Below are 13,787 nucleotides of genomic sequence, written 5' to 3' on the forward strand. Positions count from 1 at the left end.
ACTATGTGGGGCCATTATCCTGTATGGAGGACTATGTGGGGCCATTATTCTATATGAAGGACTATGTGGGGCCATTATACTGTGTGGGGGACTATGTGGGGCCATTATTCTATATGAAGGACTATGTGGGGCCCATTATACTGTATGGGGGACTATGTGGGGCCATTATTCTGTATGGAGGACTATGTGGGGCCATTATTCTATATGAAGGACTATGTGGGGCCATTATTCTGTATGGAGGACTATGTGGGGTCCATTGTACTATATAGAGGACTATGTGGGGCCCATTATACAGAGTGGGGATCACATTTGGGGTATGATACTGTGTTGAGGCCACCATACTTTGCTGGGGGGGGGGTACAGTAGGGTCATCATACTGTGCATGTGGAGGGTACTGTGGAGGAATTCACTGTGGGGGTATCATACGGTGTTTGGGGGGCACTTTTGTTAGCATCATACTTTATTATCTGTATTATTTATTAATTCAAGTTTTTTTTATCCTTTGCCATTACATATTTCAGTTAGGCATTAGGCCATATGCTTTTTACTGCTCTTACATAACATATTATATTATTCCAGTATGCCACATTTGTGATGTGTTTAATTTTTTCCTAAGATCTATTAATTAAAATGTACTTTGTACATGGGACAAACCCTTTAAGCTTGTTTCCATATGAAAAGGTTCATCGTGATATTTGATAAGAAAAAAACATCCTCAATTGTAGACATTTTTTTGTTAGATATCAAGGTTGGCCCACGACTATGTCCAAGTTTTTTATTTTGGTCCTCTGTATTGGAGTTGGACATCCCTGCCCTAGAGCATATGATGCCTGCAGTTTATTAGTGCCCAGGTGCATAACCTTACAGTTCTCCGCATTGAACCTCATCAGCCCAAACACTCATTTTGTGCAACTTATCTTAGCCTTTAACTTATGAACATCCTCCATAGACTGTGCTATACTACATAGATTGGTGTCATCTGCAAAAATAAAAAAATCACGTTAATCCTGTCTTCTAAAACATTGATAAATAAGTGTGGACCCCACACTGAACCCTGGGGTCACCTCTTATAACCAGAGACTCATTCACCACATCTCTATGGGTGCGATATTTGTGACAGTTTCCGATCCAATTCCAATTATTACTTTACTTTCTTATCCTACAGACCCCAATTTACCCATCATGGGTTAATGTTGGACAGTGTCAAACGCCTTCGCAAAGTCCAAAAACACAATATCCAAAGTTAGACTATGTTCACACATGTTGGGTTTTTCAGCGTCACAAATCTGCAGCAATCTCTGGCAGGAAATCAGCTGCGTCAAAAATGCAGGTTTTGCTGCATTTTTTGAGCATTTTTTTCACTGTCCTTCTGTCTCTATTTATGCATGCACATAAAAGTTCTGTGAAAAAACATCAAAAACACTGAAAAAACACTGATGCAAATTTTGGTGCGTTTTTTCACCACCCATGACTTCCTATGGGTGAAAATAAGCTGAAATAAGTGACATGCTCTATTTTCCAAAAACCCAACAACAAAAAAAACATGATGTGTGAACAGAGAATTCTGGTTTCTCATAGACTTTGCTGGTACTGCAAAAAGCAGCTGAAAATTTGCATAAAAATCTGCAGCAAAAAACTTTGAAAATCCCAACATGTGTGAACATAGCCTTACTATTGTGTCAGGTCCCCACTCACATCTTCATAAAAACTAAATCAGGTTAGTTTAACAACTTCTGTCCTTAGTAAAACCGTGCTAGCTGTCACTTATAATGTTACTGGTAATTCTGCCTTTTCTTTCTCCTAGTGACCAACCCCCATTACCATTATTTAGGAGATTTTTTTTTTTGCATTTATAGATTTAAAGGGAACCTGTCATGTCCTGTCTACTATGTAAACTGTCCCCATTGCGTTGTTAGTGATGCAATGTGCATCACTAACACGCTTTTTTCATTAAAATTGGCGCTAATATCATGAGTATAAAGTACAGTACATAGTAGACAGGACATAACAGATTCCCTTTAAGGAATTTCTTGGGATTTGTCTTCCCTTCGCTGCATGCCATTCATTTTCAATTTTAGCCGATTTGATTCCTCTTTTACAGATTATGTTAGGTTCTTTGTAGTTTTAAAAGATCCATTTTAAATGCCCTTTTTGACATTAATAGCCTTCCAAACCATAGGTATAAGCCATGTGGGGTTTAATTTCATTTGTTGTCTACACTACGTTTTGAAGTCTGACTGACCCATATTTATTTTTTTCTTTTACTTACTTATATAGCGCCATTACTTCTGCAGCGCTCTACAGACATTATCGGCACGGTCCCCATTGGGGTTCACAATCTACATTCCCAATCAGTATGTCTTTGGAGTGTGGGAGGAAACCGGAGAACCCGGAGGAAACCCACACAAACACAGGGAGAACATACAAACTCCTCACAGATGGTGGGATTTGAACCCAGGACTCCAGAGCAGCAAGGCTGCAGTGCTAACCACTGAGCCACCATACTGCCCTCCATATAGATATAAAGCGCTCCCATTCATTATCTCTATCATTATCACTACCGACAGTAGCTGCTCCCAGTCCTGAAGTGCAGCCTTCAACCTGGTACAATTGGCCTTTAGAAGTGTTTCGGCCTTCCCCGTCAGAGTATGTATTGCCAGATGGAGGCCAAAAAAATATACTTAAAAACAAACACGTCTATTTCACCAGCATAGCTTATACTGTACCGCAAAAAAAAATAGTCGTTTTTCCACCCTGCGCAATGCAGTGAAAACTTATACCTTAAACTAAAGTTTTTGGCTTACGGATGCCACTGGCATCTGTCAGAGTCGCGATGTCACGAGCTCGTCCCAGCATGTGGTGTGAACAACAGGCAAAACAACAATACCTAACTCGGACGCCGAGGTCCTTTTAGGAAAGAATGAGGGAGTTTCTTGGTGATAGATTCTGGACACTTTTAGAGGTTCTGCAGCAGCTAATGTGGATAGATGCACTGGTGAGGAAGTGCTGCCGATTTACACGGTCAGCTGCCAGGGACTTTTGCAGTGACTCATGACTCATGCAGGGAAAAAGAGACTTTCCGTTTCTATATAGAGCTTAAAAGGATTCAGCTAGTCCGTTTTTAATCACGTGATGTCATAGACCAAATGTGAAAGAGAAGAATTAGGCTATGTTCACACATTGCGTTTTTGCTGTGTTTTCATGCAAATTTAACCTGCATTACAAGCAAAAGCTATGAGATTTCAGAAATCTCATGCACACATTGCTTTTTTTTTCCTGACAGATTTGGAAAACTGCTGCGTTTTTGCCAACTGCAGCATGTCACTTCTTTCAGTGTTTTTTCACCAATAGAAAGAAACGAGTAAGTGCGAAAACGCAGCAAAAAACGCAGGTATTAGGTTTTGCAGCATTTTTGGTGCGGAAGATTCAGGAAGTTGCATTATGTTTATTTTTGAGGCACTAAACTATCAGCATGCACAAGAAACAAATGTAGCTGACATAAAAGCACCCAAAAAACAGAATAAAAAAAAATGCAACCAAAAAAACACAACAAAACCTGCTTTTTGCAAGCAGCTTCTTTACCGCCAAGGAAGAAGTTTTGCCTGCAGAAAAAAAACACAGCAAAAACGCAATGTGTGAGCATAGCCTTAGCTGGGTAGAAAGGTAAAATGAACAATTGTAAGTGCACAGTGCTATATAATATGATGACTGCAATATAATAAGAGGATAAAACTTTGATGGGAGGAGGAGGAGGAGTGCTTCTTTAGCTATAACACTGGGTATAATTAGCAAGAACATTTTATTATAACTGTTCAACTTTAAAAGTGGAAGCAAATATAATAATAGTATCTATCTAATGCAGGGATGTCAAACTCAAACACACAGAGGGCCAAAACTAAAAACTTGGACAAAGTCAAGGGGCCAACTAGTATACAGTATAATGGGCCCCACATAGTCCTCAATACAGTATAATAGGCCCCACATAGTCCTCCACACAGTATAATGGGCCCCACATAGTGTTCCATACAGAATAATGGCCCCACATAGTCCTCCATACAGAATAATGGCCCCACATAGTCCTCCATACAGAATAATGGCCCCACATAGTCCTCCATACAGTATAATGGGCCCAACATAGTCCTCCATACAGTATAATGAGCCCCACATAGTCCTCCATACAGTATAATGAGCCCCACATAGTCCTTCATACAGAATAATGGACCCCACATAGTCCTCCATACAGAATAATGGGCCCCACATAGTCCTCCATACAGAATAATGGCCCCACATAGTCCTCCATACAGAATAATAGCCCCCACATAGTCCTCCATACAGTATAATGAGCCCCACATAGTCCTCCATACAGTATAATGGGCCCCACATAGTCCTCCATACAGAATAATGGGCCTTACATAGTCCTCCATACAGTATAATGGACCCCACATAGTCCTCCATACAGAATAATGGGCCCCACATAGTCCTCCATACAGAATAATGGCCCCACATAGTCCTCCATACAGAATAATAGCCCCCACATAGTCCTCCATACAGTATAATGAGCCCCACATAGCCCTCCATACAGTATAATGGCCCCACATAGTCCTCCATACAGTATAATGGCCCCATATAGTCCTCCATACAGAATAATGGGCCTTACATAGTCCTCCATACAGTATAATGGGCCCCACACAGTCCTTCATACAGAATAATGAGCCCCACATAGCCCTCCATACAGTATAATGGCACCAAGTAGTCCTCTATAGAGGGGTGGCTGTTCTGGTGTCACGGGTCAAATATAACCACCCTGCGGGCCAGATTTGGCCCACAGGCCAGAGTTTGACATGTATGCTCTAATGCATTGCAAACATGGGCATAGATTCATCAGGACTGCTGTTTTATAGGTCAATCTTGATAAAGGTTCCGCCAGAGTAAGGCTATGTGCCCACGATTTTTTCTGCATCTCCCTGCCAGGAAAAACGCATGCGGATTGTACGTGCGGATTGTACATGCGTTTTCCTGCCAGGGACAAGCGGAAGTGAAGCATTCTTCACATGGATTTCCGCATTTGGGTTGACAAGCGATTTCCAAGCGATTTTAGTATCACTTGGAAAGTGCTTGACAACTTGGTCACACTATATAAATCCATGCAACCGGCATGGATTTATATAGTGTGACCAAGTTAATAGTTAAAAAAAAAAAAGAATAAAAATGGTAAAAAAAAACATTATACTCACCTTCTGATGGCCCGCGGTCTTCTCTCCGGTGCGTCCGGTCTCTTGTACGGCTCACGGTGGTGTAAAAGGACCTTCCATGACGTCATTTAGTCATGTGACAGGTCACAGGACGCATCATACAGGAGACCGCAGGCCATCAGAAGGGGAGTATAATGCATATTTTTTATTTTAAATTCTTTTTTAACAGGTACTATGGTACCCGGGTCTGGAGGAGAGTCTCCTCTTCTCCAGACCTGGGTACCATTCACACATTGAATCGCTTAATATCTGCATGTGCACATGTAGTCATGTCATGCGGATATTAAGCGATTCAATGCAAGTCTATGGCAGCAATTACGCTGCATGTCCGCAAAATTAATGGACCTGCTGCAGAGTTTTCCGCAATGATAATCCGCAAAGGAAATTTCCGCAGCATGTGCACAGCACATGCAAATTATCATTGGGGACCATGGGGCACATATTACCAAGTGTTTTTTAAGCGTTTTCACTGCGGAAATTCCGCGGCAAAAACGCTTGAAAAACGCATAGTGGGCACGCAGCCTAAGATATGCCAGTGTAAATGTTGGATTAAGAGGTGTGAGCCAGTGGGGTGACCCCTTTAAGTTTGTCAAAAACATACATAAAATTACAATAGAGTTGTGTTTTACAGCAGCTTATCTATTGTGGTGTCTTTTCTTTTACTGTAAAAGAGGAAAAAAAACACATTCAAAAAGCTAGAGGTACATAAATGAGGAATCAAAGCAGCCCTGGGTACACACCCAAACTTTGCAGCGATGTCATACACTTGTTTCTCGTGCTGCAGGACCTTCTCGCGATCACCTTCAAACAATAACGTGGCGACACAAAGATGATTTGGATCAAATCCTTTAAACTGTAAAACAAAGCAGCAGAATTTAAGGTTTTATGTGATTTTTAAAAACATATGATGAATGAAACCCTAATCTGGTCTTAGAATTTACCTACAAGAAATGGCAATGGCACTTGGAGAAAGGGGTTTGCAGGAGAAAATAATGATGTTCATTGAGAATTTAGCACAATTCAGATATAAAGCACAGCTATTCATGTGGTCAAAAACACCAAACTCCCATCATAATTACTAGAAGGATTTGGCTAGCATCTGTAAAGATCATTTTAAAAAGAATCTGTCACCAGGGTTTTGGTGCCCTCTCTGAGAGCAGCATGATGTAGGGGAAAGAGACCCTCATTCAACCAATGTATCAATGCAGGTTTGTTAAAAAGCAGTATTTTCCATCTGCACATCTACCAGGTCTCTGAATGCTGAGCTGTGCATAACCCCACCCAGACCACTGATTGGTTGCTTTGTATACACTGTGCATAGGCAGAAAGCTGCCAATCAGTGGTGAGGGCAGGGTTACACAGAGCTCATTAATACAGAGGACTACATGGTAGCAGGTTTACTAGTCTTCTAGTGATAAATTCACTGTTTTATCATCAGGAGATTATCAAAACTACAGCAAGCAGCCCAGTAAGCGACATCGCTGGAATCAGGGTCTCTGTATCTACAATTTGCTCTCAGCTTAGGTAGCACAAATCTGATGACAGATTCCCTTTAGAAGGTAAAAACCATTGGCTAAATTTCAGATCTACTTTGTAGCCTATATATCTTTCTGTACACCCATATAATTTAGGGATCCCCTCACGGTCCTTTACTAATGGTTTTTGATCATGTGATTTCTAAATGATTTATCAACATCAAAGAACACTAAACATCGAAAACACACACAAAAAAATCCCAACACATCACCCTCACCCCTTCTCCCCTATGATGATATTTTGTCTCATTAGTTATAACTGAAAAATAAAAACATTCCCCTAAATATATCCCCTTCTTCTCCTCCTCATTGTCCTATGCTTAGGGGCCACATTCAATAAATAGATGCCTTCCCATTCTGGCGGCGGTCTATCTCACGGAGAACAAAAGGATCGGCAGTCCGAATTTGGACATGCCGGATCCTTATCCCCTCATATGTCATAAGAAAGTCAGGAGGGCCCCTGTACATAGTAGACTGTCTGCTGAGCCCACCGATATTAGCAGGTTACTAACTGCAGCAGGAGTCTCTCCCCTCTCCAGTAGGACAAACATTGTTAAAAGGAGTTGTCCGCTCTTACAGGATTCAGAAGTCTGCAGTCACGGACAGTGCGCAGTACACATGCAGTCAGGATTCACTGGTATTGCCAGTGAAAGAGGGCGAACACATGACCACAAGTATGTAATTTGCATTGCATACCTGCAGTCACGTGCAAACTAGACATGCTCAGCTTCTCTCAATTAATTTGTCCTGAAAGAAGCCGTTCACGTCTTGTTGGACTGTGACCGGAAGTTTACAAATTGCATCCTTGTGATAAGGTGAGCACCCACTCTCACCGACAATACCAGAGAATCCTGACGGCCTTCGTACCAATAAAATATACTTTTAATATACATTTTGGCTATTAGTCCTAGTTATTATATAGGTTTTCATAACCATAATCTGTTGCATCTGTGTGTCCATTACACGATTACACATACCAAAAAGCGTGTCGGCAAACTGTGTCCACCGAGAAACGCAAGCACTGAATATGTGAAATAGACCAAAGAAAAGGTTTGGGTCTCATCAAAGAAAGTCACCTTGTAATGGCTGGTGGGCACACACGAATTGACCTATTTGTGCACCAAGCACATCAATTTTACAAGCATATTCTATAGCAGTAATGCAGTTTCTATTTCAGATATTCAATGTTTGCATACATCTTCAGGTATACAATGGCAGCTGCACTTTTTGATATGTATATACACCTGTTCACACTTTGTTAGGAGAAGTTTTTATTTTTTATTTTTTGTAAAATTAAATGGACATAACTTTATCCACAAAGTAAATGATGAAAATACCTGTTAAAAGGAGTATTCACAGGACAGATAAATGTATGATTACTGAGAGTCCAACTGCTGAGACTGTCACCAATCCCAAGCACAGGGGAGAGAATATCCCTGCGATAATGTAGCGGTAGTGAGCACGTGCAAACGCCAGGACTATAGAGGATGAATGGAGCAGTGATCACACATGCTCCCTACCGCTACATTCACACAGGGATCCATGTTGGGATAAGTGGGATCCTAGAAGTCAGACATGTGGAAAGGTAATATATTGGCTATTTATGGGACATCCTCTTAAATGACAGCAAGATCTGAAAACCATGAGGAACTGAAACAGAATATATGCTGGAAAATGTAATAAGCTGTGTCTTTGTATACGATCCCCTTTAATAAGTTTGTTCTTGTACCCTCTGAACGGTGGCCCGATCTCCTGGTAGATCCCGTTAATTGAAATTCTGTAAAATTACCACTTCTCTAGCAACCTAATACTCAATGACATCTAGGGAATTGATGCGCAATATTGCTGTGGTCAACACAATAGCCTCGTCCTGTAGGAACGTGCAGGGGTCGGGTTCATCTCAAGACACAGCTGTGCTTAGCATTTATACATTTAGTCAGGTCATGTAAAACCCTGGAAGAATCTGATCACCGCCGAGTGGTTCTACATTGTCTGCCCAAAAAAAGGTATAAAAACATGCGTGGCATCTCCCAGGACTGATGGTTTTAGATGTACTTTCTACCAATGGCGGCATAAAACCATAAAGTGGAACAGCGCGGGGCTTTAATTAAATAAGAGCAGAAACACATTTCTGCATTTAAATAATTTAAACACATTAGTAGGAAAAAATTTCTTTCCATACATAAAGAGGTGGTCCACTACTTTTACACTGAAGGCGTATCCTTAGGATGGGTCATCAATGTCTGATCGGCTGAGGTCTGACAAACGGCACACCCGACGATCAGTTGTTATTGGTGTCGGTGGCCGCCGGTACTCACTTGCGGAGCTAGCCGTCTACTTGTAGTGGCTGCTGCATGGTACTGTACATAAGCCTCCTATTGATTTGAATAGGAGGCAGATGTGTAGTACCCTGCGGCGGCCACTAGAAGTAGAAGGCCAGCTCCGCAAGTGAGAATTTCCAGCCGGCGGTGACACCGATAACAGCTTATCGGCGGGGGTGCCAGGTGTCGGACCCCAGGCGATCAGATATTGATGACCTATTCTAAGGATAGGCCATCAGTGTAAAAGTAGTGGACAACCTCTTTAAAAAAAAAAAATTAAATTGCGTCCATTAAAATTTTTTATGATCCACTTTTTCCAATTGTAGAGTGGTCCCTACTGGATAATTAAGGACATTCGAGAATTTCACAAACAATGGACGCTACATTTGGGACTACCGGTTATTATTATAAACAAGAACAGAATTTCTCTGATACAAATTCATTTTAATTTTTTTTTGGGTGGGGGGAGGATAAAACTGCTGCAGTATGTGTTAAAGCAGGGTTCCCCAACTCCAGTCCTCAAGGCCCACCAACAGGTCATGTTTTCAGGATTTCCTTAGTATTGCACAGGTGATGGAATTATTGACTATCCAGGTGATGCAATTATCACCTGTGCAATACTAAGGAAATCCTGAAAACATGACCTGTTGGTGGGCCTTGAGGACTGGAGTTGGGGAACCCTGTGTTAAAGGATACAAGTTATCTCCATGCTATAGAAGATGTTTTTTTTCATCATTGTAGGATCCTCACCTACTCAGACATTGAGACTTGTCTGAATGAGCGGAGTTTGAGCATGTGGACCTCGACTCCATTCATTCTCTATGGGATTACCAGAAAAAGCGGAGAGCTAGCCGTCGAATAGAGGCTGAACGGAGCAGAGGTGCACATGCTCCATGAGCTACACTCAGAAGGAGCTCTGCAGAGGCCCATACTCAAAATCAAAGGGAGTTCAAACAAAAGTTTGAAGCTTCCAGTATAGAATAAGTTTTGGCCTATCCTCAGGATTGGCATGTTGACCCCGATTTCCTTCTGACAATTTAAAAATAAAGACATTTTTGATCCGGCAAGTGTGCACCTTAGAGGTGGAGTCAGGAGAAACAGCTGTCGGCCAACATGTTTTTACCTTTGACTATCTCATGCCTGTATCCAGCTTAGCTTTCGAGTGTCCTTCAGATACACTGTATGCATAGGTGACTTCAGTATGGGATGGAGGGGACTCTGGATTATTCACTATAATGAGGAGAGGGTTCACAGACCCAGAACCTGAAGGTAAAAAGTGGATAATGGTCCCCAGCACCGAGGCTTGGATTTTGAAAAATTCTTCAACACTTGAGTATAGAACATATCGGTGAAGATGGTGACCTGAAAAACTACAAAAAAGGAGTGTGGGTCTGATATTGCAGTCCTGCCCAATGGGTCCAAATGCAATACCATGAAAGAGCGATTGGGTTTCACAAAAACTAAAATATATATGCAGATTTTTTTCCACCTTCATATAACTTTCTGATTTTATGTCAATGACTGTAATTTAACTTAAAAGGAAAGGGTCAGGAAGATATTACTATTGAATCTAGTAGTATGGCAGTAACAAACCAATAAAAAACTATACCCGTCTTTAAGTGAATCCAAATATCAGTGCTGAGAAATCAAGCTTTGAAGCCACATGCAAATTAGCCTGGGAGTGCAATGGGGGCGTGGCAATGCACCTGGAGTTGGCCTAAAGTATTAACCTTAAAGGAGTTATCTGCAATCCCCAAAAAATAACTATTTTCCCCAGTACTAGTAACTAGGGCGATCCTCATCTATGGACGGTGTCTGGTGCTGCAGTTTTAGCCCCACTAAGCCCCAAAAGATCCTTTTTTACTAATTTCAGATGACCCATTTAGCAATAATTTAGCAGATGACCTGTGGTTTAGCAGGTTAAATTGGTCAACACAAATTTCCGTGCTTTTTCCCCCCTGTAGGTAGTGCAGAGACAAGCCTGCTGAGGGTCACACAATTAATTCCCTAAAGCATGATGTAGGACTGGCAGCTGTCTGCGCAGGCAAATGCTACTCTGTATAGGTGTCTAAAGGGGCATTGCAATTTCTGGAGGAGGGGGTACTTAGTGGGCATGATTACTTGTTATGGTGCACTAAGGGGGGCATTATTACTTTAAGGTGGCACATATGGCACCTTAAAGTAATAATGCCCCCCTGAGTGCTGATACTCCAGGGCACATCCAGCATTATTACTTCGTAATGGGGAAAATGCAGCCTTACTACATTCTATTATTTGTGATATATATATATATATATATATATATATATATATATATATATATATATATATATATATGTATATGTGTGTGTGTGTGTGTGTGTGTGTGTGTGTGTGTGTGTGTGTGTGTGTGTGTGTGTGTGTGTGTGTGTGTGTGTATATATACAGTACAGACCAAAAGTTTGGACACATCTTCTCATTTAAAGATTTATCTGTATTTTCATGACTATGAAAATTGTACATTCACACTGAAGGCATCAAAACTATGAATTAACACATGTGGAATTATATACTTAAACAAAAAAGTGTGAAACAACTGAAAATATGTCTTATATTCTAGGTTCTTCAAAGTAGCCACCTTTTGCTTTGATGACTGCTTTGCACACTCTTGGCATTCTCTTGAGGAGCTTCAAGAGGTAGTCACCGGAAATGGTCTTCCAACAATCTTGAAGGCGTTCCCAGAGATGCTTAGCACTTGTTGGCCCTTTTGCCTTCACTCTGCGGTCCAGCTCACCCCAAACCATCTCGATTGGGTTCAGGTCTGGTCACTGTGGAGGTCAGGTCATCTGGCGTAGCACCCCATCACTCTCCCTCTTGGTCAAATAGCCCTTACACAGCCTGGAGGTGTGTTTGGGGACATTGTCCTGTTGAAAAATAAAAGATGGTCCAACTAAAACGCAAACCGGATGGAATAGCATGCCGCTGCAAGATGCTGTGGTAGCCATGCTAGTTCAGAATGCCTTCAGTTTTGAATAAATCCCCAACAGTGTCACCAGCAAAGCACCCCCACACCATCACACCTCCTCCTCCATGCTTCACGGTGGGAACCAGGCATGTAGAGTCCATCCGTTCACCTTCTCTGCGTCGCATAAAGACACGGTGGTTGGAACCAAAGATCTCAAATTTGAACTCATCAGACCAAAGCACAGATTTCCACAGGTCTAATGTCCATTCCTTGTGTTCTTTAGCCCAAACAAGTCTCTTCTGCTTGTTGCCTGTCCTTAGCAGTGGTTTCCTAGCAGCTATTTTACCATGAAGGCCTGCTGCACAAAGTCTCCTCTTAACAGTTGTTGAAGAGATGCGTCTGCTCCTAGAACTCTGTGTGGCATTGACCTGATCTCTAATCTGAGCTGCTGTTAACCTGCGATTTCTGAGGCTGGTGACTCTGATAAACTTATCCTCAGAAGCAGAGGTGACTCTTGGTCTTCCTTTCCTGGGGCGGTCCTCATGTGAGCCAGTTTCTTTGTAGCGCTTGATGGTTTTTGCTACTGCACTTGGGGACACTTTCAAAGTTTGCCCAATTTTTGGGACTGACTGACCTTAATTTCTTAAAGTAATGATGGCCACTCGTTTTTCTTTACTTAGCTGTTTTTTTCTTGCCATAATACAAATTCTAACAGTCTATTCAGAAGAACTATCAGCTGTGTATCCACCAGACTTCTGCACAACACAATTGATGGTCCCAACCCCATTTATAAGGCAAGAAATCACACTTATTAAACCTGACAGGGCACACCTGTGAAGTGAAAACCATTTCCGGTGACTACCTCTTGAAGCTCATCAAGAGAATGCCAAGAGTGTGCAAAGCAGTCATCAAAGCAAACGGTGGCTACTTTGAAGAACCTAGAATATAAGACATATTTTCAGTTGTTTCACACTTTTTTGTTAAGTATATAATTCCACATGTGTTAATTCATAGTTTTCATGCCTTCAGTGTGAATGTACAATTTTCATAGTCATGAAAATACAGAAAAATCTTTAAATGAGAAGGTGTGTCCAAACTGTATCTATATCTATCTATCTATATATATATACACACACATACATATACATATACACACGCTACTCGGGCATCAGTGTTGTGCCTCTAACTAGCACAACCCGATCTGCTGGGCGTATTTCTTGGTTTCCAAGTACAGACCATCTTTGAGATATATTAACCAAGGAACACTTTTCTCAGGGTTTAACCCCTTTCCCAATTTATAAGGGGGCACATGAAGCATTATTAATTTATAAGGGGGCACATGAAGCATTATTAATTTATAAGGGGGCACATGAAGCATTATTAATTTATAAGGGGGCACATGAAGCATTATTAATTTATAAGGGGGCACGTTTGGCCCGATAACTTTATATAAGATGTGGCATTATTAATTCACAAGGGGGTATTTGGGGAATAATACAATTCAAAAGGGGCACACAAGGGGCTTTTAGAATATGGCTTGTGACCATTCTCAGGGCAAGGTGTGGATCTCATGGTAAGAAAGGTTGAAAAGAGACATGCAACAAGGCTACAAAATACCATATGACCGATAGTGATCTACAGTAAAGAACCCACTAATTCATCCTGCGTTACATAAAGGGTCATAGATGCATACGGTGCACGTTTCCACCCAGGGACCAATGTGAGGTACCCGCCT

General features: G+C 41.5%; 1 protein-coding gene across 1 annotated transcript in view; it reads right to left on the bottom strand.

The window, feature by feature from the left end:
* AGPS (alkylglycerone phosphate synthase) overlaps positions 1-13,787 on the bottom strand; it is a 205,768-nt gene that overhangs the window by 54,556 nt on the left and 137,425 nt on the right. Inside the window, exon 14 of the mRNA XM_073646879.1 lies at positions 5,993-6,105. Coding sequence (XP_073502980.1) covers positions 5,993-6,105 — 113 coding nt within the window. The remainder of the gene's footprint in view (positions 1-5,992; positions 6,106-13,787) is intronic.

The sequence above is a fragment of the Phyllobates terribilis genome, unplaced genomic scaffold (genome assembly GCF_046119375.1).
Source record: "Phyllobates terribilis strain yellow unplaced genomic scaffold, ASM4611937v1 Scaffold_9__5_contigs__length_417890890, whole genome shotgun sequence".
In the NCBI taxonomy this organism is placed as follows: domain Eukaryota; kingdom Metazoa; phylum Chordata; class Amphibia; order Anura; family Dendrobatidae; genus Phyllobates; species Phyllobates terribilis.